Genomic DNA, 27,851 nt, shown 5'->3' on the forward strand with positions numbered 1-27,851 from the left:
TTGCCCGATGTGGCCCTCGAGCCAAAAAGTTTGCCCTCCCCTGATCTACAACCTATCCTGAAGGACAGCCCCTCACTCTCACCAACTTTGGGAGACAGGCCAGTCCTTGCTTACAGACAGACTCCAACCTGAAGCAAATACTCACCAGTAACTACACACCACACAACAAAAACACGAACCCAGGGACCAAACCCTGGTGCCAACTCTGTCCACATATCTATTCAAGGGACACCATCACAGGACCTAACAACATCAGCCACACCATCCGGGGCTCGTTCACTTGCACATCTACCAATGTTATATATGCCATCATGTGCCAGCAACGGCCCTCTGCCATATACATTGGCCAAACCGGACAGTCTCTACGCAAAGGAATAAATGGACACAAATCTGACATCAGGAATCATAACATTCAAAAACCAATAGGAGAACACTTCAATCTCTCTGGTCACTCAATAACAGACCTCAAAGTGGCAATTCTTCAACAAAAAGACTTCAAAAACAGACTCCAAGGTGAAGCTGCAGAACTGGAATTAATTTGCAAACTAGATACCATCAGATTAGGCCTGAATAAAGACTGGGAGTGTGTGGGTCATTACAAAACCTAAACTTAATTTCCCCAATACTAATTTCCCCCAACTGTTACTCACACCTTCTTATCAACTATCTGTAATGGGCCACTCTCTTACCACTTCAAAAGTTATTTCTCCTCCCTTGGTATCCTGCTGTTAATTGATTTATCTCATTAGACTGACCTAACACTTGATAAAGCAACCCACATCCTTTCATGTATTTATACCTGCTCCTATGTCTTTTACTTCATACATCTGATGAAGTGGGTTCTAGCCCACGAAAGCTTATGCCTAAATACATTTGTTAGTCTCTAAGGTGCCACAAGGACTCCTCACTTTTTTTGTGTTGCAGACTAACACGGCTACCACTGAAACCTGGAAACATGTATGAGAACTATCACCTGTCTGTTTTTTGCAGGGTACCAGCAAAGAATTATGTGAATCACAATTAAGGATATTTTGTGTTGATTAGAAATTATATTGCAAATTCTTTGCCTCTCTTCCTTTTTTGTATGAGGCAAAGAGATGACTGGCTGATTTAACTCTTGCAATCCTGCCAGTTAAGAATGAACTGTTCATATGGTGGAGAGAAGGGAGACTGGAGTTTTACTGAACGTACCTTCCCTTAGGCAGGTGTCTGCTGGTTATGTTTATATCTGTAGTAATAGGCAAATAAATATATCATCGATAGACTAGTAATAATCGGTCTTCAAAAACAGAACTGGATGTGTTAAAACATGGGGACGTGGCTTTTCAAAAGACTTTTTTGTTGCAGATTTATGTGAAAATTTGTGGTTTTAGAAAAAACAAATGTTCAAACCCAACTGGTAATTCTTTTAGCTATACACCTGTGCCATTGAACAGAATTTCTTGGAATGTCCAACAATGTCCAAAAGAAAATACATTCAGAAGGCTATCACATCAGTCTTAATCTCATCAGTGTAGTAAATGAAACAGCTGAGACAATAGGTAACATGCTAGTTTAGAGAACACTTTTTTTTGACAAACTACAGTTACCTTTAGAGTGTTCGCAAAAAGAAAAGGAGTACTTGTGGCACCTTAGAGACTAACCAATTTATTTGAGCATAAGCTTTCGTGAGCTACAGCTCACTTCATCAGCTCACGAAAGCTTATGCTCAAATAAATTGGTTAGTCTCTAAGGTGCCACAAGTACTCCTTTTCTTTTTAATTAATTTAGTGTTGGTACTTGAAATTTGTTGTACTTCACATGTAAGACTTCTTTCCATGATTTATATGGTTATAGATTTATTTCTAGTTTAGCTCTTGGAATTTCTCAACATTTTATTCTCAACTGAAAATGCATGGAATTTTTCTTTCGTAGAAAGATGGGTGAAAGGAGTAGGAGATCTTAGTCTTTTTTGAAGGAAGCTCCAGGATTTGTAGTTCTACATAATGTGACTTTTCAATAGCTCATTGGCCATAGTAAAGTTTTTATTAGAACATATTAAGTGTCTGCAGTCATGAATCTTGCAAAAAGTAGGGCGTTTTGGTATTGATCACAGTCAAAGAACCAAACCTGAAAAGCCAAAAGTTGTTGCTTTTTTTTCCTCCTTCAAATTTTATGTTAAAGGTAATTCTACCCTCCAAAGCACTTTCAATCCCTCCCAGCTTGGTATTGCCTGCAAACTCTCTATGCCATTATCTAAATCATAAATGATGATATTGAACAGAACCAGACCCAGAACTGATCCTCGCAGGACCCCATTCGTTATGCCCTTCCAGCATGACTGTGAACCACAGAAAACTACTCTCTGGAAACAGTTTTCTAACCAGTTACGCACCCACCTTATAGTAGCTCCATCTAGGTTGTATTTTCCTGGTTTGTTTATGAGAAGGTCATGTGAGACAGTATCAAAAGCCTTACTAAAGTTAAGATATACATCTACTGTTATTGCTCTGTTTCAGAGTAGCAGCCGTGTTAGTCTGTATTCGCAAAAAGAAAAGGAGTACTTGTGGCACCTTAGAGACTAACCAGTTTATTTGAGCATGAGCTTTCGTGAGCTACAGCTTACTTCATCGGATGCATACCGTGGAAACTGCAGCAGACATTATATACACACAGAGATCATGAAACAATACCTCCTCCCACCCCACTGTCCTGCTGGTAATAGCTTATCTAAAGTGATCATCAAGTTGGGCCATTTCCAGCACAAATCCAGGTTTTCTCACCCTCCACCCCGCCCCCGCACAAACTCACTCTCCTGCTGGTAATAGCCCAACCAAAGTGACAACTCTCTTCACAATGTGCATGATAATCAAGGTGGGCCATTTCCTGCACAAATCCAGGTTCTCTCACCCCCTCACCCCCCTCCAAAAACCACACACACAAACTCACTATCCTGCTGGTAATAGCTCATCCAAAGTGACCACTCTCCCTACAATGTGCATGGTAATCAAGGTGGGCCATGTCCAGCACAAATCCAGGCTCTCTCACCCCCCACCCCCTTTTTTCCCGGGGACACACACACACACACAAACTCACTCCTGCTGTTGCAATAGCTCATCCAAACTGACCACTCTCCAAGTTTAAATCCAAGTTTAACCAGAACGTCTTGGGGGGGGGCTAGGAAAAAACAAGGCCCACCTTGATTATCATGCACATTGTGAAGAGAGTTGTCACTTTGGATGGGCTATTACCAGCAGGAGAGTGAGTTTGTGTGTGGGGGGGTGGAGGGTGAGAAAACCTGGATTTGTGCTGGAAATGGCCCAACTTGATGATCACTTTAGATAAGCTATTACCAGCAGGACAGTGGGGTGGGAGGAGGTATTGTTTCATGATCTCTGTGTGTATATAATGTCTGCTGCAGTTTCCACGGTATGCATCCGATGAAGTGAGCTGTAGCTCACGAAAGCTCATGCTCAAATAAATTGGTTAGTCTCTAAGGTGCCACAAGTACTCCTTTTCTTTTTGTTATTGCTCTGATCACCTCATCCCTTCTCCTGAGTCCCTTTATGGCTCTGTGCTTCTTTCTGCATAAATTTCAAAGTCCTTGAACACACTTTTATGTCTTTTTGCAATTCTGTTTCTTCCTGTTATCATGGCTTTTCCCATTGCTTGCCAGGCCAGTCAGTGTGCTCTACCCATTTGTGTTACTGACTTCCATGCCTGTTATCTGCTCTTGAAATGCACAAACAAATGTTGCATTTTGCCATGAGATTGCAGTCATATACAATAGTAATAGCATAACAACTCCAGATATAGGTTTTACATTCTCCCCCTTAAAGATTGCTGGTTTAATCACAGTCCCATGGAATGTTTTAAATTCTGCCGTTTGAATCAGCAAAAGAAAGTTGCTTCTTGGGGTGATGAGGGAAACAGTTGCTCTATTTAGCAATGATTTCATCCATAAAGATTTCTGTGTATCTTATTTTACAAGAACTGGTAGCTAGATAAAGAATGCTTAATTTGTTTAAATCTGTGAAGAGTCCATTTATTTTTGCCATCTTGCATATGGGTACCTTATGTATTAATAATAAACCAAAGCACGAATAACAATTCCTGATGAAAAAAATCGTTTACTAAATAGTATATGTATTGAAAAATTGTTATACAGAAAATATTGAAAATATTTTAATGAATTTTCCTGTTAGAATAAACAATTGTTCAATATCTCTTTTTGTGTTTAAAGATCTTGAAAACTGTGCCAGGTCCTTGGGGAAAATTACATGACTCTGCAACATGAGTGACAGTAAATGTGATAGTCATTTTTACAGTGTTCAAGTCGCAGATTCCACATTCACTGTACTAAAACGGTATCAACAATTGAAGCCCATAGGATCTGGGGCGCAGGGCATTGTTTGGTGAGTAATACAAACTTTATTTATACACAAACAATTTTAAATACAAAGCAAAATGTGAACATACTCTTGGTATAATGAAAAGGTAAACTATATAGGTGCCAGAATATAAAATTCAGGTTGTAATTAATACTTTTATCTTTTGCTACAGGATTATGAACTAGGCAGGTTCTACAATACCTGCTTGCTCTAGTTTCTAGTACTGAATTTTTGTTTTAGGAAACAAAATTTAAATTTCTAGATATCTGCATAAGTTGTTAAAATGGGTAGCAAATTTCCTTCTCATTAACCATTTTATTTTTATTTCTAGTTCTTACATTCCCCATGTAGTTATGATATTACAGTGTAAGGTATGACAATGAGATGGTGAAAGATTCTGGGTTTTACTCGTTTCTTCATCCTGGCCCCCTTTTTCTCCCCCCTTTTATTCCCAATCACTCCTATCCATTTCTAGGAGCCATCAATGCAGTGCCTTGCCATTAACTGGCAGGATGAGGCAAATCAATGTCATTGTCACTCCATGGATTAACCAGAAAGGGATGCTGTGTGAGGGGTTGGGCTGGCCGTCTCTTCCTTGGTGTGTCACCTCAACTATGTGTCCAGCCTCCACTGCCCCAGGATGTGCGAATCGTTAGTCTGATCCTGAACCTTAGTCTCTTGTATGGCACCACAGCACTGGGCCAGCTTAAAGGTAAAACTTTTCAAATGTTTTCTAGACTGCAGATATCAGCTCTACCCAGATTACCTGTCAGGCCCATATTTTATTGGGCAAAACTTATTTGGTACTAGCAGGAATGTGTAGGTAACTGTAAAAGGATACCAGTGGTCTAGGGGGCAGAAAGGCATTACCAGGAATACCCTGGTATTGAGTTAGAGTAACAGCCCCTGGGGCTGTTACACTTTAAACGTACACTTTTTTAAAAAAATATTTTTCTACCTTTTATATATGTATGTGAAACAAATTTATTTAATCTCTCCCATTTTCAACGGTTGTGGATGTGTCTGAAATGCCATTGTCTTGCTATTAGGCAAGAAGTAAAAAAAAAAAAAAAAAAAAAATGGAAACTTCCATTCTTCTTTGAAATTTGTGTGTTTGAGTGGGGTATATGTAGTCACTACATGTTAGATATTAGTGATTAGGTTTATTTATTTATTTGGTGTATGCAATCCTGTCGAGCCGAGCAAAGCCAAGTTCTTATCAATGATGTTCAAGGCATGAAGACCTCAAGGAAATTGAGTCATTTATCAGTCCTCAACAATATGTGTCATAGTTTGTGGCTGCCCACATTGACATAATGGACTCTCTCTAAAACAGGGATTAGGTAAACTTCAGTATACCGTTTAAATTTTTTCAGATTAATACATTTTTTTGTTAACTTTCATTTCTTTATATTAGTACAAGATGGCATGAGGAATTTAAGAAAGAAATGACCACCCTTTCTTTTCTAAATATGGTGCATTTCTGATCTGTCGCACTTCACTTCTGCTACAAACCAGATTGTTCCCTTAAGGTGAGGTCCAGTGCTGAGGTCAGGCTGTAGGGTAGGAGGAGGGATGATCTGATTTTAATGGTATGGTCTGAGTATTCTGGATTGAAGAGGCAGGGGAGGAATACAAATCAGAGATACACCATTTCTCATCTTCTGAAAACTGTCTGCCAATTAAAGAAATAGCAGCTAAAACTACATCTTGTAAAATATGTATGGAAACGTGCCAAAAATCAGCAGTAATAATCCAGTGCTTTCAGTACAAAAGAATGATCTGGTCCCCTAACTGTTGTACTTCCAGTTTGCTAGCTGGAAAGTTGTAGCTTCCAGGAAATAGGTTTTTTTGTCTTTTTAGAAAAGGGTTTTTTGGTTAATCATAAGGTTAATTTTAAAAAAACGTTTATTAATCTGTCAAAATCCAGTTGAGCTCTGAATAATTGGTGGGGGGATTCCCATTACTCAGTTCATCATTTTAACTACAGGAGATTTGGAGTTAGTTATTTCCTTAACAATATGAGAATAGGAGCAATGAGAGTTGCCGAGGTTTTACTAAGAACCAATGTTAATACTGTTCCACTTTTCCTTTTGGTTGATATTGTATGTGCAAAGAAGTAACAAATTTGTTCTAGTATCTATTGTTGGTGTTAGCTGGTAGAGGGAGTCTCCTTTTAAACCTCAAATACAAAATAAAGATTTTTTGGAAGGAGCTCAAAGAACTTGATTCCTTAAGGGAGTGTTTTAACTCTCCTCCCTACCTGTTTAAGGGGACTAATCACATATTGTCCTTTTATACTGTAGACAAAGTATAAAACTCAGGTTTTCCCACCAAGATTCTGTTTCTTTCATAGTTTGTGACTATTAATGTGTTTGAGCTTTTATGGTAAGACTAAATCTACCAGCGTTTTACATACCTCTTTCAACACACTTTTTTTTTTTTCCTTTTCCTTTCCCCCCCTTCATATTCTTCCCTTTCCTCTCCAAATGGCTCTTTCCTATCAGGGGGGATTTGATTTAAATCAAATTGATTTAAATCATGGTTTAAATCACTAATCAGGAAGACTTGATTTAATCATGGATTTCTACAAAAAAGAGCATTCTTATTGGTTGTTATAACCTTAATACATATTCTTCACAACTCAGAGATGTAGGTTTCATTTTTAGAAGGTACACACTATACATTTTTTAAAGTGATTTATTTTGAAAACTTTTCAGATTAGTTTTACAGCTATATCAGAAAATGAATGATTGTTTGGTTTTTTCATTTACCAAAGGTAATTGAAGCAGATATTTATGAAGTCATTGGGAGGTGAACTATTTCCAATTCAACAGGTTAATCATAAATATTTGGAGGATTTTCTTGCCATGCTGTATTGAGGAGAACATCACCAGACAGACATTAAAATTTTTATTTAACTAAAACAACAACGTCATGTATTCTGGATTTTTTTCTTCAACAGCAAACATAAAATATTTTAACAAAACAAGCATATGAATTTTTGAATTTAGTTAAACATTCAAATTTTTAAAATCAGGATTGTTTTTGTTAACTATTTTAGTTAAAGACCATTTTAAATGAAATATTTTTTAAAAAAACCCAGAAGTTAAATAGACTATGTCAGCCAGGTCAACATGAGAAACTTAAAATCTTGGCTTCTGCAGCTAACTCAGTATTTAGCCTCAGATGGAGTTTACCACCAGCTTTGGGCTGCATTCCCAAGCAACCCGACTCCAAGAAGACCCGGTCCCGGAGTGCCGGGGGCCACTACCAGCCTCACACCGTCCACGGGTGCGCGGACCCCACCCGTTTACCTCTTCATGCTTTTCAGTCGTCTTCACCTTCATTTTCCTGTTTGTTCATAATCTGGAGAAGAAGAACAGGCTTTCCTGCTTTTTCAGTTCCCAAACGATTTCTCAATTTGGAATGAATTAGTCCAAAGGAAGAAAATATTCTTTTTACACCAGCAGAAGAAGCTACTGCTGTTAAAAGTGGGATTATCACTTCAACAGTCTCTGAATCCAAGTGCTTAAGTGACCTCCACCAGTTCACTGGTGTGACTTTCTTTAAAACATAATTAGAAAAAAAATATATTTCTTGAATGGTTCACTCTTAGCTCTGAAGTTTATTATTGTTGGCATTATGGAGGGATGATTGCTGGATGTTCATGTCATAGCCAGTTCCTCTTCAGCAGTTAAGGTTTGACCCTGGTACCAGGTATTGAGAATATTTGCAAGAAAATCAGCTGGAGATAGTGCTTGCCGCATGTTTAATGCTTGTAATTTAACTCTGTCATTGCATATTTCTCTTTTTACGATCTCACTCAGTTCCTTCCAAATTTCAACAGCATCAGCAATAAAACAGCTATGCCCCTGCATTTTGTTCAAGGCTACAGAAATAGGCTTCAGGGTACTCAGCATGTGTTCAACATTTCTGTTAAGCCCCATGTTGAGAACTTTTGCTATGAAAGTGCCATCTATTTTTTTCACGATTTTGTTCACAAACTATCATCAGATTAGGCCAGTTCTTAATATAGTGCTCAAAACAGTCCAGTGCTGAGTTCCATTGCATGTCTTGTGGGAGAGTTAGCTTGGTTCCTCCCACTTTTTTCAGAGCAGCTTCTGCAAAGTGGTTGTTATGGAATTATTTTGCAATTTCAACAACATTAGCCTTTACTTCTGGAACACTGAAGTTCAGGGTGCATCAAATGAGCACTGCAGCCGTATGTTATTAGCTTGGGGTTTTCTTCTAAATTTCTTCTCATCTTGGATACATTGTCTGTGACCAAGCTGCATACTCAACATTTGAATTTTTTTTTCACAGTTATAGCTTTTACTGCTACTTCTTGTACGTATTCTGCAGTGTGCGAGGAAGACATTCCCTTCTTCTGTTGTCACACAAGCACATACAACAGGATCATTGTGGGCATTGCTCCACCCATCAACACTCAGGTTAACAATTTCGCCCTCTAGGTCTTTTGCACACTGCTCAGTTTCTTTCATCTACTTTATTGAGCAATTTGCGACATCTGCTCTGTTGGGTGGACTGTATCTTGGTCTTAATGACTGAACACTGTTAATGAAGTGTTGGTTCTCAATCATATGGAAAGGAGGGTTTGTTGCATAAAGAAACCGGCCAATTTTTTCATCAGTTTTCTCTTTTTGTAATCTGCTGGTCTTATCACAAACTTATCTATGGTTATTTCTGGATGATGGAGATTTTTTTTTTCTTTTTGCTACAGATGATATACTGTGGATAGGTGACATACATGATGTGCCTGAAATGCTATCATTGGCAGATAACTCTGAAACTATAGAAAATTATGGTGATCTTGAAGGTGGATAGTCTTCAGAATCTTGTATGTTGAGGATGGATTCTCCTAAACAAAATAAGTCAATGCAGTTATGTAATTATTATTACATACTGCTCATTTAGTATTACTCATTGCATTCACTGACACTCAGTACTACTTTAAAGGTGAAATTGTAAAAGGAAGATCTGCCTGTTTATTTTTTTTATCATAACTGCATCTAAAATGGTAGTACCATAGAGTAACAACTGTATTTTTTGCTCAAACAGAATTCAAGAATAGTCCAGAAGGTAGACAGGCAGTCATTAAGAAAGAAGTATGAAATGAAAAAGTTTACCAACCTGAAGATCCTGCATGTTCAGACATGTTCCTTTCATCTTCTTCATCACAGCTTCCTCCTGAGAAGAAACACTTCTCATGATGTTGTTTCATTTGGGCAACCAGGCCTTGCATTTCTTTGTTGCACTGTTTGCATTTTGCACGCATGCCCTTCTTACCCACAGGTAGAGGAACTTCATTAAAATATTCCCAAACTGGGTCTCTTTTATGGCCTGCTGCCATTATCGGTTTTCCCTTCTAGTGAGAGAATGGTATGGTAGATCTCAAATCAATTAAGGCTATACTCAGAAAGACCTCCAAGACTTCCGGAATATGCTGCTCCAATAGTTTCACTTTTGTTTCTACTGTGTGTCCCTCCCTTCTCATATTTCTCTCCAGACTATTTCTCCTTGTCCAGATCTATTCCACCCCCAACAATCTTCTATTCATTGAACTTTTTGAAACTTTGCACTTTTAGAGAGAGGTAAGGGATTGACTCTGTGTACACAAATTTGCAGAGAGACAATAGGGTTGAGGTCTGTTATTTCTCCTCTATATATTATTTATTTATTTTAAAACATTTTTGCTGTTAACAAGCATGTTATCTCTGGAGACACAAATTCTCAGTCTGAGAACTGCAAAACTAAGCATCTCTGATGGTATCTTCAATACTGAGCACTGAGTCCCATTGGGTAGATAGAAAGATTAACCTAACTAATCTATACAGAAACCCCTGGAGCCCTATAAGATTGGGTCCCTAATCTATGAACTATTGAAACTCATTTACAAAACTTTTCTTAAACATTGCATGAATATATTGTCTCATACTATAGAATTAGAATGTATAATCCCTATTCCATGATGAGATATCTTTGAGCTATAATGTGTCTTAATTAAAATGATCTTTAGATAGGTTTTTTCCTGAAAAAGCATTTAACAAAAAAATCCAATTTAAATAAAAAATCAAATTTTTCATTTCATTTATTTATTCATTTATTCATTTAAAATTGATTTTTATCCACCCTGTTTCCTATAGACTTTGATTTCCTGGCTCTCTTCAAGTTCCCACCTCCCCCATGGACTCCCTAATTTTCCCTGCTTAGCTTCTTCCCTATTCCAAAAATATTCCTATATCAGGCCCCTTCAGGCAGCTAAGCCATGATCTTGAGGATCCTGCTTTTTTCATTTCTGAGATGTTGCCTGTGCCAATGTCTGTACTAGAAGAAACGTTTCAAAATGATATATCGCATGGTTTTTAAACAGTATTACAAAAAGAGATGGCATAGATATCTTAAGACTTAAACATATAGGTTCCTAAGATTAAACTGACTATGGGAGCCAAGTAATTTATTCTTAAAGAGATGCTTTACTGAGAGCGATCATAAGGCATGTAATGCAATAACTTACTGTATATAGTTTCTTTCATTCCAGTACCCTTCACAGACTAGTTGAGAGCAAAGGCACAGTGCCTAATTAATGGTGAAGATGAAAAGCCTATATTTGTAAAGGACAGATAGTTGACAAGAACCATTCTTGCCCAATAATAATCAGAGCAACACAATCGCAAATAGCACTTTCATAGAATATCAGGGTTGGAAGGGACCTCAGGAGGTCATCTAGTCCAACCCCCTGCAGGACCAATCCCCAAGTTTTCTCCAGATCCCTAAATGGCCCCCTCAAGGATTGAACTCACAACCCTGGGCACTTGACCTAAGGGTTTGTGTTTCGACTTGTAAACTTTTTTGGAAAGGAGGGGGAAGAGTCAAAGTGGTGAAATTGGCAGTGTACAAATTAATTCTAGCCTACTGTAGTTCAAATAGATTTTTCTTTTTTAGTAGACAGAGTATTACTTGATTACCACAGCAATGAGCATTGTATAAATGCCTAGACAGAGAGAGAGGTAAGAGTAGGGGCAGGGAGGATATTAAATCCTTGGATCTTCTGGATGTGTATGTATTTTATATAAGGGCAGAAACTGGTGTTTTGAATTTCTTGTGTACGGGGATGTAAATTAATAAAAGTCATGGTACATTTTTCTCAATCTGACAAATGTCACTTCTTAAAATTATTGTATTTCCTGATGCAGCTCTGATCATAAAATTATTAGTGATATCTTTCACATGGGACTGTAAGTGCATTCTTTGTCTGCATTATGGTTTGCTGTTCAAGCAGAATGCTACAGAAAACCACTATTGCCAGCGGTGAATGCCCTAAACAGTCTTTCTTCTGAATTAGAATTGTGAAGAATTCACACAGGTGGATGTTTTTAATTTCAAATATCTGTAAGAGAATCACTGTGTGATATGGGATGTTGGAAGAGTATCTCGTTCATGTGGAAGAAAACTTATTTAATAGACTTCCCATTATTAGCCCAGGTGTTAAGGAAAATTAAGCAAATTTTGGTAAAATCAGACTTTCATGACATTTTTTACCAGTAGCAGTTTTCATGTAGATGTCTGTCTTTTCCTTACAGTGAATCCTTCTAAAACTAGGTGTTCGAATTTAGAATGATAAGGAAGAAAAAATACTTCTTGCTCAGTGGTCTGAAAAGTTATATGACGTTTCTCACTGTAAACAAATAGTGAATTATAGAGCATTTGAAAATGAGTACTTGATTATGGTATAGACCTTTTGGCTTTTTTTAAGTGTCAGTTTGTAATACTACTAAGTATTGGAGTCCTTGGTTTTCTTTAATATGTTACAGTTTCAAACCTGCTTTCATACTGGTTAAACAATCATAAAACCTTTAACTCATTTCTTTCTGTTTGTAGCAGCCGACCGCGTTTCTTTCCTTAGGCTGTATGTACAGCATACACAATTTAATTTGACATATGTTGTCAGGGCCCCTCCTGTAGATCAGCAAAAATGGAATGGATGAAAGTTGTGGCTACTGACTTGCTTGTATCCCTACGGAGAGAGTTTGTCAGATTTGTCACCTGATTTCTGACTTCTGGAATAAAATGAGGGACTTTATTTCCCTTAAAATCATGCATGAATGCATTGCTGTTGGGGTAGTATATCTACTTGTGACCGAACTTGATGCTCCTGGGGGAATTCTGTGCCAAAAAATTAAAAATCTGCAAAATTATGTATATTTTGTCAAAATAACACTGTATAATCATGCCAGTTTCAATTATTTTGGTAGTTTGTTTGTTTAAAAATACCTGTCAGCAGCTATATCTGTAACAATACAGACAACAACAAAAATTTCTCCCCTGAGTAGAGAGTTAAAGAAACCCTGACAATAACTCTGTTCCTGTTTGTCTGCCCCACCCATACTGTTTGCCCCCCGGAGCCCAGCTTTGGGCGGCCCCAAGACCAGTATCCCCTCCCCCTCAGAGCCCAAGGATCCAGAGGGAGAAACAGTCTGTTTTTGGGTCCTGGGCTTGTACGGAGTTTCCTGCACACCGCCTCCTTTCTTCAGGGTGTGCCTGGAACCACAGCAGTCTGGAACCCTCCAGTTCTCCCTCCCCCCTTGGCAGTTTCTTCTATTTGCAAGCTTGGCTCTGCTGGGTCCAGTGGCCCCTAGAAGGGGCCAGCAACTCTGCAGTGCCAATTCTGCAGGGAAAAAGGAAATTCTGTGCAGATCATTAATTCTGCACTGCACAGTGGTGCAGAATTTCCCCCAAGAGTAACCTGAGAATCATCAACCACTGTTTCATCCAAGTACACTTGTTTACTAAGTATCAGAGGGGTAGTAGCCATGTTAGTCTGTATCCACAGAAAGAACGAGGAGTCTGGTGGCACCTGAAAGACTAACAGATTTATTTGGGCATAAGCTTTTGTGGGTAAAAAACCCATTTCTTCAGATGCATGGAGTGAAAATTACAGAAACAGACGTAAATGTACTGGCACATGAAGAGAAAGGAGTTACCTTATAAGTGGAGAACCAGTGCTGGGAAGGCCAATTCAGTCAGGGTGGATGTGGTCCACTCCCAAGAACCCAAAATGTACTGACCACTATACTTACCTACATGCCTCCAGCTTCCATCCAGGACACATCACACAATCCACTGTCTACAGCCAAGCCCTAAGATACAAATGCATTTTCTCCAATCCCTCAGACAGAGACAAACACCTACAAGATATTTATCAAGCATTCTTAAAACTACAATACCCACCTGGGGAAGTGAGGAATGGATTGACAGAGCGAGACAGGTACCCAGAAGTCACCTACTACAGGACGTCCCAACAAGGAAAATAACATAACATCACCGGCCATCACGTACAGCCCCCACCTAAATCCTCTCCAGCACATCAACGATCTACAACTTATCCTGGAAAACGATCCCTCGCTCTCACAGACCTTGGGAAGCAGGCCAGTACAGACACCCCACCTACCTGAAGCAAATATTCACCAGCAACTACACACCACACCACAGAAAAACTAACCCAGGAACCAATCCCTGTAACAAAGCCTGCTGTCTACTCTAGTGACACCATCATAGGACCCAACCACATCAGCCACACCATCAGGGGTTCATTCACCTGCACATCTACTAATGTGATATATGCCAGCAATGCTCCTCTGCCATGTATAGTGGTCAAACTGGACGGTCTCTACGTAAAAGAATAAATGGACACACATCAGACATCAGGAATGGTAATATACAAAAGCCAGTAGGAGAACACTTCAGTCTCCCTGGACATTCAATTTTAAAGTAGCCATCCTTCAACAAAAAAATTTAAAAAACAGAATTCAAAGAGAAATTGCAGAGCTACAATTCATTTTCAAACTTAGCACCATTAATTTGGGCTTGAATAGGGACTGGATTATTCAATTCAATCTAGGGAGTGGCTGGATCACTACAAAAGTAATTTTCCCTCTCTTGGTATTGACACCTCCTCATCAATTACTGGGAGTGGACCACATCCACCCTGACTGAATTGACCTTGTCAACACTGGTTCTCCACTTGTAAGGTAACTCCCTTCTCTTTATGTGCTGGTATATTTATGTCTGTATCTGTAATTTTCACTCCATGCATCTGAAGAAGTAGATTTTTTTTACCCACAAAAGCTTATGCCCAAATAAATCTGTTTAGTCTTTAAGGTGCCACTGGACTCCTACTTGTTTGCTAAGATAATTTGATATTTTGTACTGATTCACAGAGTTAATATGTATAGCACTTCCTATTTCCTAATACAGTGTTCTCTTGATTGGGTAAATATTGAAAAATGTCCACTTATTCATGCTGGCTGGGCAAAAAATATTATTTTAAAAACATTTGTTCAGTTGCCTTCCTCCCCTTATGTATTCTATTTTACATATTCAAACTTTGGCTCTGTGAACTATTGAAAATTACCTGATAATGGTGACTTCTTTCGACAAAGCAGTTATATAAAATAGGTAACTGCTAATAGACTCTAATTTTAGGTTAGAAATGTGTGTTAATTAGAATCTGGACACATAATCATGTCCACCTTCTCTTGAACGGTACTGCTTTCCCTGTAGGAGAAGTAGTGATTTAATGTTGACAGAGTAGGTGCTATTTTATTTCAATGTTGACGCTACCAGAGGGAAGACTATTGTGCAGGGGTACAGTGATATTATGGTGTTCTTCAGTCTACTGCTATTTGTGCCCTAAAGAGGAAGAAGTAAAGAGAAGCTGCTCACAAATAGCTTTAAAAATATTTGAAAAATATGTGGCAGAGCAGAACATCCATTGGCACTAACTGAGCAGCCAAAATAGAGAGTGGATCATATATGCTCAGAATTAGTTACTTGTGGCTATTGAGAACAAAATTTGAAACTCCCCTGCAAAACTTGCTCATGTAAATGGAGGCAGAAGGTCACTAAGAAAAAGTAAAGCTCTTGAGATAAAAGCAAATCTAGTTGGCTATCTTTTAACTGGAAACCTTTCTTCCTAAAATCTGTGAATCCTGTTATTCAGTCTCTGGGTTGGAGTGCCCTTCTCCCAATGAATCATAAAGCTAGAGAATACTGAAGGACGCAATTAGTAACATTAATTAACTTGTCATATTTTGCAAGCTTCAAAAATGCCTTAAACTGCATACCTATAAGGGTCTCAGTGTCCAGAGCCCTGTGTGTTAGCCGGGGAAGTGATGCACTAAGGCATTTGGATTTAAAGTGAAGACTTTAGTAGTGCATAGTTAATATTTGCAACAGAAGTGCATCTACCCTAAAAGTAGTGCCAGCAGCACTGTGTGGAAAAACTCATGTAACCCAAATTAAGCATCAGAGAAACTTTTTATTTCAAGTAAGGTTAATACAAGTTAAAGTTGGATTTTGACCAAAATGCTGGGATTTCTGCCCCCTATCTTGGAGAAGGTGCTATTGAAATTTTCAATAAAAATGCAGAGGGTTTCTGTTTTATTCTTCAGTCATCACTGGTAAAAGATATGCAGGTTCCGTTTTGTTTGTGTGTGAACAGAGACGAGAAGAAATGAATATGACCAGGTTTGTGGATATGTATGGTTTCAAGCCTTGGTTTCTTCTTGTTCCCCTAAAATATTTGCACTTAACGATGTTTCTTTCAAAACTTTCAGTGCTGCATTTGATACAGTCCTTGGGATAAATGTTGCGGTAAAGAAGCTGAGTCGTCCTTTTCAGAACCAAACTCATGCAAAAAGAGCTTACAGGGAACTTGTTCTTTTAAAATGTGTCAATCACAAAAACGTAAGTTTATTTTTCTCAAGAATTTAATTTATTTTCAAATAATACTCTTACTAATAGTGAACAAGAGTGCATTAAAGTAAGCCTAAATTATGGAAAGGTCAAAACTGGTTAAGTGTGGGTCAGAATTGGTAAATTATTGTAGATCGCAAAGACTATTCTAAAAGTTTTGACTTTTCTCAAATATTCAAAATATAAAGCAATGAAAGAGTGCTGGAGCTTTGGTAACATATATTAATGTGTCTAATATTAAACAAGAACATTTTTTTAGTTAGACCCAATGCATATTTGGGTTTATGGGTGGGAGTGGGTGCTTTGTTTCCTTTTGAGTTTGGGAGGGGAATGAGGTTTTTGAATCAATGTAGCTGCATTAGTAGAACCCCCCAGTGTAGGTCCTGCACCAGTGTAAAACTGGGTTGCTGCAATGCAGTTTACCCCAGTAAGTCATACGAGCACCAAGGCTCTCTTACCGTGTTTCAGTGTGGATTTGCACATCAGTGTGGTACACAATTGTAAGTTCCCCTGGTCTAAGCAAGAAGGCTTTTCCTGGCCTCCCTCTTTCAATCTGTTTGTTTTTTTTAAAAAAAACAACAACAAAAAACAGAAAAACAAACCTAAACAAAAAACAACCTGTGCTCAAGGGTAAACTTTGAGACAGACTCATAGTTTGACAGTACTTGCCTGTTAGCAACAGTGAGATGGTACTATGCTGCTGCTGCTGCTAGCTTATCTGAATAATATGGAAGATATGCTATGTTTTATTTGTGTAAATCTTGATTGAACTGGACTGTGTAGACTGTCGGTCCTTCATCAGTTGAGACTGAGCCAATCACCTGTCTTGCAGTCTTCTCTTGCTCTGGCCATCCTTCGCCATGCTTGTCCATATCTCCTTGTTAGGAAATCAACCCACTTCTTTGGAGGCCGACCGCGTGGCCGTTTCTGTTCTCGTCGATACCACTCGGATATAGCTGCAGTCCATCTGTTGTCGCTGAGTTGGGCCACGTGTCCCGCCCACCTTATTTTGCTGAGCCTGCTTTCAACAACAACGTCTCCCACTCCAGACTGCTGCCCAGAAATGTTCGTTTCATCGACCTCTGTGTGACAGATCGCCCTCTGTGTGACAGACAGCTGATGATGTTCAGTCTTTGTCAGCGACCATGTTTTGCTGCCATATAACATCGCTGGAAGCACGGTCAAGTTAAAAAGATTTGCTCGAGTTGTTTTGCTGATCTTTCCTTGGAGGATGTCCTTGCTGTCATTGAATGTACACCATCCAGCTTTTTTTCTGCACGACAGTTCGCCTTTTTGATCCTGGCACATGTTGACGTCCTGGCCAAAATAAGCGTATTTATCAACCTCTGGGATCTGCTCTCCTCCAAGAGTTATTTGGGTTCTTGGCAGAACATCTGATCTCATGTATTTTGTTTTCGACCGGTACATTTTTAATCCGACTTGACTACTTTTCGCCTTCAGTTCTTTAAGCATTCTCTCAAGCTGGGCTGTATTTTTGGCTATCAACACTATATCATCTGCGAACCTAAGATGGTTTAGCTGCTTGCCGTTGATATTAGTCCCACCTTTCAAGTTTGCTCGTCGAAAAACCAATTCAAGACAGGCTGTGAATAATTTTGGTGAAACTGTATCTCCTTGTTTCACACCTTTCTCGATGGGGATTCAGAGGGGAGTATCAAACAGCGATATGTCCATGCTGCAGCCAGAGTTCATATAATACATGAAATATAAGATGTATTATTATATTATAATATATTATTAATATTCTATTAATATATTATATTATGTCCATGCTGCAGCCAGAGTTCACTTCCTTTAGTAATATGATATATTTCGCGCTGATGCCCTGTTCTGAAAGAGCTTCAAGAACGGCTTTAGTATCTACACTGTCGAACGCCTTCTCGTAGTCCACGAAGGCAATGCACAAAGGGAACCTGTATTCCCTTGAACGCTCTAGGAGTTGATTTAGAGTGAAGATGTAGTCTATTTTGCAGGATGCAAACAGCTGGGTATAGAAATCCTTGCAGATTGCCTCCATCTCTGTTCGATCAGTTACTGAGTCTCCGTTCCTGATCTTCAAAGCCGATAATGATGACCTGTATAACACCAGTTCCCATTTGCATTTTTTGAGACTTTTACGATCTTCAGCAGCCTTTAGGAGCTCTTCGGTTCGAATTTTCTCAACTTGAAGTCTTCCTTCAACTTCATTCGTATGAGCCTGCAGAGAAGGGAGTACTCAAGCCTGTCAGTGCCATTTCTTTTCATTTTCCTCCGCTTCTCCAATAAAGTCTTTGTATTCTCCGAGATTCTTCCACTAGCTCTTCTTGGTCTTTTACGCTCAGCTGATTTGACGCACATTTTTAGTCTCTTACTGAAGTTCTCATAATCATCGTCACAGTCATCCAGGAGGCTCCAATTTTCCCTAGAAATGTTTTCCTTCAGGATTGCCTTGTTGATAGCTACCGGTTGGTGCCTTCTGTTCGCTATTCACAGCGCCTTTTTCTCCACCTTCATAGTGAACGTGAGTCTGGCTCTCAGTAGGTGATGATCGCTACCGATATTGAGTGATGGCGCTACTGAAATGTCCTGCACGATGTGTCATCTATCGATCAGAAAGTAATCTATTTCATTTTTTGTCTTCGTGTTTGGTGCGATCCAGGTCCATCTTCTGTTGGCCTTCTTTTGGAACCAGGTGTTACCAATAAACATTCTCCTCGTCTCTGCCAATATAGCTAGTCGTTCTCCTTGTGTGTTTCGTTCTCCGATACTGTACCTTCCTATGAACTTTTCGCCCTCTCTCCCTCTTCCAACCTTGGCATTAAAATCTCCCATCACGATCGTATATGTGTAACTCTGAGCGAGGGTTTGCTCCAGTTCCTGATAGAATCCTTCCACATCATCATCTTCGCATGCACTTTTGGGAGCATAGATCTGGATGATTTTGAGGGTACTATTTCAGTTCAGTCGGAGGTAAAGCATCCCGATACGCAATGACTTTAAATGGCATGAGACAATTTCGAAGACCATTCCTTGTTTATGATGAATCCGACTCCTCCAACTGTCCTCGTGCCTTCTCCTTTTCCTTGAATGACTGTGCTTCCATCCCTCCAGTTGGCCTCCATCTCCTTCTTTCGTCATGTTTCGCAAACACCCAGCACATCGCAGGCTGTTTTTGCCTTTTCCTCCATGAGATGGGTTATCGATTCCTCCCTTATCAGTGTTCTGCAGTTATAAGTGCACACTCAGAGACTTGTCCGGTTTCCTTTTGGTGACCTGGTTTCTGAGAGTCTTTGCAGCCTCTCGCCATTCGAATGCCTCACTGCCTTCGGAATGGGGATCGAGGAACGTGCAGAGAACTGAGACTTGGCTTTCCGTGTTGTCTTAGCCATTGTTTTCAGCCACCTGCTGGCTGGGCTGTCAGTGGCACGTTTACCTCCTCAACTTAGCTAGTTTACATCCTCAGAAAGAGGGATTATACGCCCCTCCACAGAGGAAGCAACCTCCTTGCTGGGCTGACAGTCCGACCCCTTGATAACATGGTGAGACCTGCCGGAGAAGGCACTCCTCTACCATCTCTGTCGAACAGCCAGGGTCACCGGTGCGTCACGTTGAGGTGTCGAGGTAGGATTTGCAGCAGATTGAACTTGACAGTGCTTTGAAAACCTAAAGCATCATATTGGTGCAAGTACTAAGTATCCTAATTACAAGAATACAGGATATGAATGCCAGGACCACATTGTTATGAAACGTTTGAAGGATTTTGAGAACTTTTTCCAGAAACATAAGGCATGTCTACACAGCAACTAGACACACGCGGCTGGTCCATGCCAGCTGACTTAGGCTCATGGAGCTCCTGCTGCAGGGCTGTTTAATTGCTGTGTAGACTTCCGAGTTGAGGCTGCAGCCCAAGTTCTGGGACCCTGGCAGGGACTACACAGCAATGAAACAGCTCCGCACCCCAAGCCCCGCAAGTCCAAGTCAGCTGGCATGGGCCAGCTGTGGGTTTTTCTTTGCTGTGTAGATATATCCATAGAGCAAACAGGTTGATGGGGCATCTCTGTCTATGTACTATTTGGAAGCCATTTTTCTAAGGATAGAAAATACTTGCACACCACTTTTTCTCTCAAATATCAGAATTTTTGAGTGATAAAATACATGACCAAGCTATTATTCTAGGCACAAAATTTTAGGTTTTATTTGATGTGTGGGTGGGAGGAGAAGTAGTTTCATGTAACTTAAATGTGACCTTTTAAAAAATGTACAGGATCTCTTGTGATACTTCAACACAGATGCTGCAGTATTGTACTTGTATGTGTGAAATAAGGCCAATGAAATACGTTCGTAACAAAGCAGTCTAGTTTCACTGTCGAAGTTGAGTGGCAAAGTAAATCAGCAGTGTAAAAAGAGAGAAACTGCGTTTTTGAAATTGTTTTAATAACCACATTGTCTTGCTCTACATTTAGTGTGTGAAAATTCATATATTTAAGGTTTCTTCATGTTTTATTTTTCTTTATAGATAATTAGTTTGTTAAATGTATTCACACCACAGAAGTCACTGGAAGAATTTCAAGATGTGTAAGTACTGTAGTTCTTAAATTTTTCTTGATAAACATTGTCCTGAATATAGAGGCGTATTCTGTGCTTTCTTACAACTTTTCTGGCTGTGAAAAAATATGGTACTGAGGATAGAATCTCTGGCCTGTAATTAATCTTTAAATGTTACAGTGAGCTCCTTGAGAAAATCTATAACTAAAGTTGTTGTGATATGTGTGTAGTAATAGAAAATAATGGGAAAAGTAAAAAGAATGCTTACCTTTTCATCAGCCCTCTGCCACCTCTACTGACAACACATGGATCTGTAATTATCACAGCTGTTTTCCTTGACAAAGAAGGACAGTCAAATAAGTCACTTCAAGCCAATAACTCAATGTGGTTAAGCTGACATGCTTTTCTGAGATCAAGCCCATCAGACTCCCAGTACCTCCAGCCTCAATTACAAGCTGAATACATTTCTTAACCTAGCCCTTGCATATGGTGGTAAAAGATCTATCAAAGTATTCATGAGGCTCCAATCATTGTGATATCTAGGTGCTAATGTGGGTGGTGTTGCAGCTTTGGAATGGATTTATATGATGAATGGCATAAAGAAGGATCACACATTAACTTGGAAATTAATCGTTGTTCTTTATTTCACAAAATGTTTTCCCTAATTTTGTTGATGTTAAGTCAGTACACAGTGAAAGGAAATCTCAATGTGACATGTTTATTTCTTTATCCTATGTGTAACGTCTGTTTAAATTTCACCTGTACCTAGGTTACATTAAGAGAGACAACATCAACTAACAGTCCTGCTCTTAAAATTTTGTTTGGTAGAATTGATGGTTTTAATGGATTTCCACTCTCTTGTGAGAGAGTATATGTTCATTTTTATTCAAACTTTTACTGTTTTTAGAATGTTGTTTTAAACAACTTAAATTATGACATTCAGTATTTTTGCTAACATTCCAACACATGTTTCAGTGACTTGCATGGGGTCCTATTTTAAAAATATGCTCTGATGTTAGTTATAAAATACCTGAGATGAAGAAAAAATTTTTTTTTTATTCTTTATACTGTAGGTATTTGGTTATGGAACTGATGGATGCTAACTTGTGCCAGGTTATTCATATGGAGTTGGATCATGAAAGAATGTCCTACCTTCTCTACCAGATGTTGTGTGGTATCAAACATCTCCATTCAGCTGGTATCATCCACAGAGTAGGTAGTGTTTTGATAGTGACATTGACAACATGCGTCTTTGAAGGCGGCATTTATATCTTCTTTTGGTTATCTTGTAAATCAGTATTCCGTTTCTTATTCATATTATTAATAGTAATGTGAAAACCATATCTGGTTCAAGAACAGACAGACAGAAGTATGTGATAAATGAAACTCCAAAAACCAAACCAGTTCTGCAGATGATAAAAGGGCATTTTCTGTGATTTTTTTTTTCATGTTAAATGAGACTAAATATAAATACAAATTAGGGAAAAATATAAAGTACAAGATATTAATATTGATAGGGAACAGAACATGAGTAAGGATGCTCCAAGAACCTTATGGCTAAAACAAGAGAATAATTTGTATTAAAATGATGCCTTTTAAAAAATTACGTGCTACAATCATATTAATACTCAAGGTAAAATCGGTAAATGGTTGCTCAAAATTTCAAAGCCCTGCACAGCCGATGTCCTGCCTTTCTGTAGCTCTGTTGGGCCTATTTGCTGTCTCAGTCTGCACAACTAGTCCTGCTCCTTTGTGGGTTCCAGTTCCTTCCATTCCTGCCTTTTAATTTCTTCTATGCAACCATGTGCCTGGAACTTCTTGCCTTCATCCTCTCCTCCTTCAAGTTCATTGTTAAAACACAATAAAGAAAGTTTATAAACTCTAGAATGGAATGCAAGATTCCCTAATCTCACTGTTCCTCTGCTGTCAACAAATATCTGTGAAACCCACTAGCAAAGTGTTCCATCCGTCTCTCGTGCTGGTCCACATAGAGAATGACAACTTACTGGTGGTATTGGTTACTCCATTACCTGTAGAGGTCTCAGCAGTAGAGATCTAAAGGCTCCAACCCTGGTGATGACCCGTGTGGGTGACAGTATGATGTCACATGCTGGAATTTTTGTCTTTTCAGTTTGATTTCAAAACCTAAGAAATTATACACACACTATAATGTTTTTTAGCATAGTTTAGGTTTGCAAAGTCAAACGCTCAAGTGTTAGGAAATGGTTGAACTAAGATTGCCCATGCAACCTTAATTTGGCTACACAACCCTGATTCATCCTCAGAGCAGGTACATTCTTTGCACTGAATGAGGCAGGTCCTGTGGAAAATGTAGTATGTGATCATGTAATTAAAGAGTGATTCATAGCGCATATGCGCAAGAGGCCTGAATTAAGGTTATGTGGGCAACCTTAATTATGTCATTTCCTGACTTTTAAGTGCTTGACTTTGCAATCTTAATAATGCTCTTTCAAAGTATTTTTCTGTGCATATAATTTGTATATAAATTAACTAAAAGAATTAACACAAGAAATGTATATTAAGATGTTAATGTTCAATACAGTGTGGTGGCTTACATGGATTTTATGGAAGGTCGTATGGTATCTTTTAGAATGTTGAGCCTTTCTGTTAACTGAAATAATTTTTCTTTAGGATTTGAAACCCAGCAATATAGTAGTAAAATCAGATTGTACACTCAAAATCCTTGATTTTGGACTGGCAAGAACAGCGTGTACTAATTTTATGATGACACCATACGTAGTAACACGGTATTACAGAGCACCGGAGGTTATCCTAGGCATGGGATACAAAGAGAATGGTAAGTTGCAGCAATGAAGTATTAAACCTTTTCTCTAAAGTGCAGCTCTCTTGGATGAATCTCTCTGGCAGTACACTTTTAAGTCTTCTATCTCTAATGCTAACGTAATGTATAACATGGTGATGAGAATACTGAGATTTACAGAGTTAAACATTTGAGGAATAGCTTTTGTCCTGTTCCTGGTGCCTTTCTCTCTATTACTTCTCTCTCTATCCCCGTCCCCTTCCATTCTCACTTGCTGCACTCCGCATAGTTCTTTAGTCCTATTACCGTTGCTCCATCCTCAAAAAAGAATACATTGTTTATAAGACAATTATAGATTTTAAAAATCTAGCAGAACCACTATAGGAAATAATTAACTTGCTCTAAGGCGTCTTCTCTTTCCCCCTGTTTACCACCCCCACATTTGTTGCTTCATTTTCGTCATGTCTGTTTAAGCTCTCTGGGCCAGGGAGTGTCTTTATACCATCCTAGGTCTATGTAGCACCTAAGACGCTTTGGACGCTGTAGTATTAATAATACATCTTAACAGGTTTCAGAGTGGTATCTTAAACAAAGCTTTCAGCAAGGACAATGTCCTTGAATTTCATTCCCTCATAAAAAAAAAGTTTTCAGATGATTGCTTGTGAGGCAGGTGATACCCTGCATTCTACTCTAGACCTTCAGCCCAGTGCATCCCTTCTCTTCATATTCCTTAGCCTGGATTAGCATTATATGGCCTGGGAGCATACCTTTTTTGAGGTGTAAAGCTTCGTTGTGGCTTTCTAACCTGAGAGGTCCACAAAATTTTCCTGAGTCAGCTGTTACGATGGGTTCTGTCTGATGCACAGGGCCCTTGACAGTACAGTAATTGGTGTGGGTCAAAAAATGTTTAGTATGCGTGTAGTAGAATGTGTCCTGAATTGGACGAGAACATTCTAAATAACATTAAGAATAATAAACTAATCTGTAAAACAGTAAATATGCAGTTTAAATTTTACAAATTAAAAAACTGTTTGTCGTAATTTAAAAAAAATCTTTAATCTTTTGTCCTTGTTGCACCTAACATATGATAGTGGATATCTGGTCTGTTGGGTGCATAATGGCAGAAATGGTCCTCCATAAGGTCCTGTTCCCAGGAAGAGATTGTATCCTTCTTCACAGTGGTTTCAGGGATTGTAAAGTATGATAAATATTTAAAAGTAATTGAAGGATTTAAGAACTGATCAGAAAAGCATTTTATGGAGTTTAAAAAAAAAAAACGCAAGGCCTACAAAACAAAAACTGAATTATTGTCTAATTGCAAAATTTAGGAAAAAAGCGAAGTCAGTGTTCTGTACTGTTGAGAAACTCATCTGTTAGCAGTTTGGTTTTCTGCATTCTTCTGTTTTTATTGTAGATAGTAGGTTTATTTGTTTAGCTTTTTTTAAGTTTTCCACTTTTGTTCATGACACTTCATAATTTGATCATTTCATTTTTACTTTCAGTTGATATCTGGTCAGTTGGGTGCATCATGGGAGAATTGGTGAAAGGTTGTGTGATATTCCAAGGCACTGATCGTATCCTTCCCTAGTCATCCTTGAATCCTTTTTCACATCCACCAAAGATGCACAATTATTTTTATCTATTTATGTATATAAAAGCATAAAAAAGAAAACAAAATATTTCACTACTATATTTTAATGGATCTATTGTAATGTTTGAAATTAGTGTCATTAACCAAATAGCTGAACTTTCTTTTTTTTTCTCCTACTTACTTGACAACATTTAACGTAGTTCTTACTGCTTGAAGGCTTACTATTCATATTAACAACTTCACATTTTGCAGCTTTAAAAGGATATTGCTAGGTTAAAAAGCAAATTTCCTTGCTAGTGTTTCTAGTAGTTAAATCATTAAAAAGGAAATCTTGAAAAATTTACTTTTCACAATTTATGCTGTTTGCTTCCAGCATTTCTGTGTTCGTACAATGAAAATAATCCTACTCTCAATAGTTCTTTGGTTTTTAGGGTTTTTTAGTTCTTTTGTTCTTGTTTTTGCTTCTTGGTACTTGTATAATAGCACACAGCAGTGCTGCAGTGTCTCAGTTGCAAATGTTGCAGAAGGGGAATGTACATTTAAAATTAGACCTTTTTTCTTTTGAAATTTTGTTTAATTTTATGGAAACATTTCTGTTCTTGGATTTTTCTAAAACTTTGTTCTTACAAACTTAATATCTTGGTCTCTTAACTCATTAAATACATCTGGTTAAGATGACTTAAATGATCTTTGCCAATAGATATATTGTACAAAAAATTAATAATAATTTAGTATATTTCAAAGCCTTTTCCTACAGGCAAAGTATAAAACATAGCTTATTTACTTCTTTCCAGTTTATAATATCAAAATTGGAAAGGAGACTACATTTTTCTCCATTTTAATTATTCTGAAAATGAAACACTGAAAAGTGAAACATCTAGTTCTGCATCAATAAATAAAATTTTATTTTCCCAGTTTTTTAATCTATATAAAGTAGATTCTGTGAAAATATAACCTCTATAAAAAAACATAAATATGTAACAATACAGGAATTTAAATCTGAATGCTAAATTCATGACACTAATCTTCAGCAGCTATTTAACATGCATTAATTTAACAGCACAAAATAATTAATATACAATTTTTTTCACCTCTTCTTCCCTTGTATATTTGTTTTATCCTTCAAAGCCTTCAGACCAACCTAACACAATTCTTCATGTATGTTGTATATCTTCTCACTTGCATGTTAACGTTGGCTATCCTGATTGCTGTCTTGATTTATTCATAAATTTATTCATAAATAAATCAAGGGATTTTTTTCATACTTGTCAAATATGTATATAATGAATCAGTTTTCCTTCTGGAAGGGTAAATAAAGCTCCACCAATCTAGATTTAATGTAGCATGTACTATCTATATTGTAGGTGTTGCTGGTAGCTATGCTGATAGTTAATGTTGCCTCACGTTTTCCGTTCTAAGAATCTTTTTCTAGTTGCTTATAACTTTGTCAAACTTTAACCATTTGGGCTGAAATTTTCTATTTCAGGTGTCTGCCTTAGGTATATTTTTAAGTTCCAACTAAAATGGTTCAGCAGTTTCACAGAACGAGGTTGGAGAAAAATACATTGTTTTTGCTCGTTAGATTCTTACAGCTGTTTCATTGAGAATCCCTAGCACTTCCATCCTTTGGCTCAGGCACTTGAACTCTGGCAGAGGGATACTCTGTTGCCAGGGGTATGCCTTTGATTGTCTGCATAAAAATCACCCATGTTTGGCCTCAGAAAATCATGGTTAACATATGCACAGTAGGCGTTTGTTAGAGGCTGGTGGTTTATTCGCCAAAGATTCTGCCTGTGTTGAGCATGCGCTACCCCTACACAGCTTGGTGCTGGCCAGAGTGCATTCTGTATTCTAGAATTGCAGGGGTTGAGCAGGACTTTCCTTGCAATTGCTCTTCCTAGTTGTTATGATGCCAGGTACCAGAAAGGAGAGCAGGAATATTTTTTTTTTTTCTCCCTCCCTTCCTCCATTTTCTGTGCTGTCAATGCTCCCCCTTCCCAGGTAGTCAGCGGGAGGAGGAAGCAGCTTAATTCAAACACAGAATGGTGAGGAGCAGAGGAGGAAAACAGGTACCAGAGTCCACCCAGTGTCTTCCTGGAAGTAATTACAACTTTGGAGGACTGGAATATTTCTCTAGATGTTAGGATTTAGGAAAACTCAGTTCCCTGTTTATCTTTCTCCAGAGCTTCAAGAAGAGTCAGAGAGCTTATAGATCCACTATAGCTAGGTAAACTCCCCATGTGTTACAATCTACTCAGGGACTTCTAGGAGTGAAGTCTCATATCAGTAAGATAAGGACAGCCTCTGCCCCAGAGGCTGCCATCTGCTTCTGCGGATGAAATCTGCCAGGCTGTTACATACCATCCTGTGCACACCTTGCATTACATATCAAGCTTCTGCCTAGTCTGTGTTTCAAATGCTGCGCGGCATAGCTTATTAAACCCAGGTTTGTAGTGGTCCCAGTCCTAGAGCATAACAAATGTTTGTTTCTACTTTCAACATTGCTGTGGTCCTTTGGAGAAATCTAGTTAAACACTCATTGGTCCGGTTCAGTTCTTCGGTAGGTTACTGTTGGTCATTAAATTTTCCTAAGACTGTTACTGACTAAGGAAAGAGAAGTAGGGATTATGAAAGATGGGGCTGGGTGTGAAGTTTTATTCAATTAACTGATTAATCCTTAGGGTATGTCTTCACTAGCAATGTTAAAGCGTTGCCATGACAGCACTTTAACGTGGCTGTGTAGTCACGGCACCAGCACTGGGAAAGAGCTCTCCCAGCTCTATTA

The 27,851-nt window shown here is 38.5% G+C and overlaps 1 protein-coding gene across 5 annotated transcripts in view; it reads left to right on the plus strand.

The window, feature by feature from the left end:
* Nucleotides 1–27,851, plus strand: part of MAPK9 (mitogen-activated protein kinase 9) — a 79,467-nt gene that overhangs the window by 12,176 nt on the left and 39,440 nt on the right. For 4 of the 5 annotated variants that reach the window (XR_013346867.1, XM_077824307.1, XM_077824310.1 and 1 more), the window contains exons 2-7: nucleotides 4,223–4,394; nucleotides 16,010–16,139; nucleotides 20,665–20,723; nucleotides 21,767–21,905; nucleotides 23,346–23,511; nucleotides 24,978–25,049. Coding sequence is in view for 4 of the 5 variants with exons in the window: in XM_077824307.1 (XP_077680433.1) it covers nucleotides 4,273–4,394; nucleotides 16,010–16,139; nucleotides 20,665–20,723; nucleotides 21,767–21,905; nucleotides 23,346–23,511; nucleotides 24,978–25,049 (688 nt within the window). In the remaining variant the exon portion in view is untranslated. Of the gene's footprint in view, nucleotides 1–4,222; nucleotides 4,395–4,845; nucleotides 5,083–16,009; nucleotides 16,140–20,664; nucleotides 20,724–21,766; nucleotides 21,906–23,345; nucleotides 23,512–24,977; nucleotides 25,050–27,851 lie in introns of those variants that run through there. The other variant, XM_077824311.1, reaches the window with a different exon arrangement.

This window comes from Eretmochelys imbricata, chromosome 8 (genome assembly GCF_965152235.1).
Source record: "Eretmochelys imbricata isolate rEreImb1 chromosome 8, rEreImb1.hap1, whole genome shotgun sequence".
Taxonomy (NCBI): Eukaryota; Metazoa; Chordata; order Testudines; family Cheloniidae; genus Eretmochelys; species Eretmochelys imbricata.